The sequence below is a fragment of the Colias croceus genome, chromosome 10 (genome assembly GCF_905220415.1).
Source record: "Colias croceus chromosome 10, ilColCroc2.1".
Lineage (NCBI taxonomy): Eukaryota > Metazoa > Arthropoda > Insecta > Lepidoptera > Pieridae > Colias > Colias croceus.
This window is the reverse complement of record NC_059546.1, coordinates 9,623,275-9,627,631: the sequence shown is the minus strand read 5'-3', so window position 1 is coordinate 9,627,631 and position 4,357 is coordinate 9,623,275. Positions and strand designations below refer to the sequence as shown.

The 4,357-nt window shown below is 36.5% G+C and overlaps 1 protein-coding gene across 1 annotated transcript; it reads right to left on the bottom strand.

The window, feature by feature from the left end:
- Positions 1–466: 466 nt before the first annotated feature.
- Positions 467–2,636, bottom strand: LOC123695118. The gene has a single exon (XM_045640849.1). The coding sequence runs from the start codon at positions 2,257–2,259 to the stop codon at positions 787–789; it is 1,473 nt and encodes a 490-aa protein (XP_045496805.1). The 5' UTR covers positions 2,260–2,636; the 3' UTR covers positions 467–786.
- Positions 2,637–4,357: the final 1,721 nt, after the last annotated feature.

The window sequence follows — 4,357 nt, the reverse complement described above, 5'->3', positions numbered from 1 at the left end:
ACTGTATCTTTTTTATTTATTCAATGTTACTTACAATCAAAAAGAAATATTAAAAGTACCTACTACCTACGTAAATATGTGAGACTTTTAGTTTAAAGCTTCGGATTCATGATCGAAGTTTAAGGGTAAGTTTTATCGCAGCTTTATATTTATAAAATGAATTAAATACATGCTGCCTACAGATGTCTAGTACACTCAAAGTGAAATCAAAAGTGTAGAATGTTCTCGTATTTACAATTCATAACGACACAAACATTATTCTGATCTCTTGACATATTATTTTCTTACTAATTAATTTATATATGAGCTATAAATCCTCCGCTGTCGTTTATCTGCGCACATCACAATGTAATGTAGTTAAGCCACATGCTTTACATTTTAAGGATTATTATTTACAAAAGTATTATTTTATTATTGCCAAAATATATGGTGCTATGAGTGTATAAGGGTATAATAAAATAAATAGTTGCACGAAATAAATAACTTTATTCTCGTAAATCACATCGTTATTTAAATAAAGGTAACATAATATTCGACAACATAACTATATCTATCTTAAAATAAGTATATAAAAATTGCAATTATACATTATAATTGTACACAATACACATATCTACGTAGTAGTTACAAACATCGGTCGTCTCTCGTCGCTTGACCTTATAAGTTTCGTCCGGACGAGAGTACAACAGATACAGAGAGCGTGAAATCATACAGCGGGTGCGCCGAAATTAGCATGCACTCACGCGCTCGTCAGGTACAAGAGTGTTTCATACGCCGCTCACAGACTCAAAGCGGCACGTTCGGTGGAGTCTTGCAAGGCTCCGGCGGCGGCGGCCTGCGGTCGTCAGGCGAGCGCGATTGATAGTATGCACAGTATGGTAAAGGATCCCAAAATGCAAATAGAGCTTCACGTGTATCCAAAACGGTATCCAACAGCTTCCCAACAGTAGCTGCGTGGCCACATCCTTTCGATTCCTGACATAAATACGGCAAGGAAACTCCTACACGGGCTCCAATTGCCACTAGTTTCCCTTTGCCATTTTCAGGTTTCTCTTCACGTACTAATCTGAATGATATGTGTCCAGTCATCGGGCGAGCTGGTGTGAGTGAAGCAACGAACTTTTGCACCCATGCGTCTGCTTCGTCATCCTTTTGAGGTACTAGTCCTTTTCTTGCAGAATCCAAGCGACAAGTCACATTGTTAACTGCTCGCGATTCCTTCAAAGTGGTACACGTCATCAACTTTTCTCCTTTAGGTTCACGCATTATAACCCAAGGCTTTTCAGCACTAACTTCGCGTGGAAATCGAAAGTGTGCTCTTTCATCTGGTAAAACGAATCTGAGGCGGTCACGAGCTCCCCTTGCACCTGCACTAGCTATAAAATGTTTTCCTTCCTTCGAAGCCCCGCTTTCATACCATGTGCGTAGATCTTCCTCGCTAGCAACAACCCAAAATTGTGGCATGGCTAAACCTGCCACTCGACAAACGCGAATAAGCTCTAGGGGATCATCTAATGCAACAACATCTCGAGCACAAGGCACAAAACACTGACACCCTATCACTTCTAAATGTGGTTTTGCTAGTGCATCATAGTATGCTGGTGTTGTAGAGCTTACTGGTATGTAAAATACAACTGATTCCTTTTCTACAATTTCTTTCAAGGTCCGCGCATAGGCTAGAGGATCCGCTGGATTCGGTCTGGGTACAGTATAGAATTTATCGACAGCTGCTGAATATTTTAATAACGCAAACTGACCCTCTATTTCAAAAGCTATGACTCTGGCGCCGGCAGAATGGAAGTTCCTCGCTAAATGTAAAGCTTGCACGCAGCTTCCTCCACTGATTAACACTGTTCGTTGTTTCTTAGGGTTGCTTGATAGAGCGCTACCCATCATCTTTAAGACTCCAATTGGGCACTGAACACATTTCCAGAAAATGAACAGCGATGCGGCGATCCATAACGTAGGTAGAACTACAAGAATTTGTTTCCAGGCTGGATGTGCGATAATGTGAAGTATCGCAAACAGCGGTCGTAAAAATTGTCGTGGTATCCATGTAATGATTTGTAGTAGGCGGGGCAACGGTGGTGTTCTTTCCGGTGGGACTGCACGTTCTTCAGGGATCAAGGAGAACGTGGACGAAAAGGAACGTCTTAAAGCCGTAAAAGGAGGTTGATGCGAGCATCTCTTGACTCTTGGCGAGAAGATAAGGTCTGCGTTGGACCGCACCAGGCGGTACTCGGGCGCACAGGCCGGCATTGTGAGCGGCAAACGCGAACTGACGCGCGCGCTATCAGTCACTGCATATAAACAGTTTCGTTATCTTCATAGTACGCCTGCTGGAATCATCTTTGTACCCAGTTAACTGTTACCTAGTTAAAAATAAATAAACATAAAAAAAACCGTAATTTGTTAATTAATACACATGCATAATAGAAATCGAAGTCCATCGTTTCTAAAACCACAACCTCAAACGTCTTTTAAATGTTGGGTGCTTATGGTTAATGATTTATTGTGCTATATAAACTACTAGGTTTTCGCCCGCGGCTTCGCCCGCGCAGTCAAAGAAAAACCCGCATAGTTCCCGTGGGATTTCCAGGATAAAATCTATCTTATTTCCCGGGGTAATAAGTAGCCTATGTCCTTTCTCGAGTATCAACATATCTCTATACCAAATTTCATGCAAATTGGTTCAGTAGTTAAGGCGTGATTGAGTAACAGACAGACAGACAGAGTTACTTTCGCATTTATAATATTAGTATGGATTAGGTACTTTCGATTGTCATGAAGCGTTTTTAAAAACTTAAAAGCTGAAATTTATATTGAATACTCAAGTCCTTGTAAATTTTGTGAAAAAATTAAACTTATAAGCCAACCTAATCAAATGCTACTGCTGTTTATTCTGACATTCGCAAAGGAATCAAAACCTACAGGGTACTTCCCGTGAACATAGTCTTGAAATTTGGTAGCAGAGATAATGGAATGATTGTATAATTTACAGTTTCAACATAATAAAAAAATAGCTATGTTCGAAACCCTCGTTGCGCAATCTCGACTCTCACTTGGCCGGGTTTATTTACTATATTTATGAGATAATTATTGTTGTTCTTTCTCGCAAAATATCTACCGAACCGATTTAGCTGAAATTTGTCACCAAGACTGATTCGATCAAGATTCGATAGTCTTTTTGTAGTTATTTACAAACAAAATTAAAAAAGAGCTTCTTTTCCCATCCCACGAGTCAGAAGTGAAACTTCTTTGGCAAGATTAAAAGATACCAAAATCGTCGCCTGACGTAAACCTTAAAATTTTACTCTCAACTTGCCGAAAGAAGTTTCACTTTAAAAAGACATTCGTTTTGATTATCCTCTTATAATTATTATGGTTGAGAAAAATTGTGAAATTTCTAGATACCTACCTAGGTAAAACCACTATTGAATGTAAAATAATACAAAAAATCACATTTAAAATCAATATAATATTATAATGGACTAAATTCGTGTCTCATTAAACATTTTATTGAAAACATTATTTACTTGTAACAACACTAAATGCTTCATTGAACAACAATTATACAAAAATGCATATTTTAACGATTAATGAGCACTATCTAAACTAATATTATAAAGCTGAAGAGTTTGTTTGATTGTTTGTTTGTTTGGACGCGCTAATCTCGGAAACTACTGGTCCGATTTGAAAAATTCTTTCGGTGGTAGATAGCCCAAGACCAACAGGAGCGGAGCAATGCGGGTGAAACCGCGGGGAACAGCTAGTTCTTACATAAAATAAAATTTTGATAGTATGTAACATAAAAACATTATTAATGCTAAATGTGTGATAAATACTTTATATTTTACAATATATAGATACCACAAACATTTTACTTTATGACTAGTAATAACTAATAACATTAAATTTATCCAAATCCACATACAGTTTTTAAAAATGTTAATACAAACCAATAATTTCAAGAGCTACTTACAGTTTAATTTTTTTTAAACAAATAATTATTAACAGGCATTAATTACGTTTTTCTCTGATATTGAAACCAAGGTGATAATAATAAAAAAAGCTTTCTAATTTAAATACTAAATGTGATCTTTACGTTCTACCAGTTACTTAATTTTAAAAAGGATACAAAATTCACATTTTAACAGTATTCAAACACTGATTTTTTCCAACTATTTTTCATAGGATACTAAACATTCAATGGTATTGAAGTTACTTACAGAAAAAATAAATAAATCTTTTTTAAATGCTTCAATGTGTACAATAACACTATCCAACAAAATAAATACATTGCATATTATAATTAAAAATTGCTATTTTTATGACTACAACAATTAAACATAGAACA

What these genes read in the sequence shown, in the direction of transcription:
- LOC123695118 (XM_045640849.1), bottom strand. Translation starts at nt 2,259, where the DNA reads ATGCCGGCCTGTGCGCCCGAGTACCGCCTGGTGCGGTCCAACGCAGAC.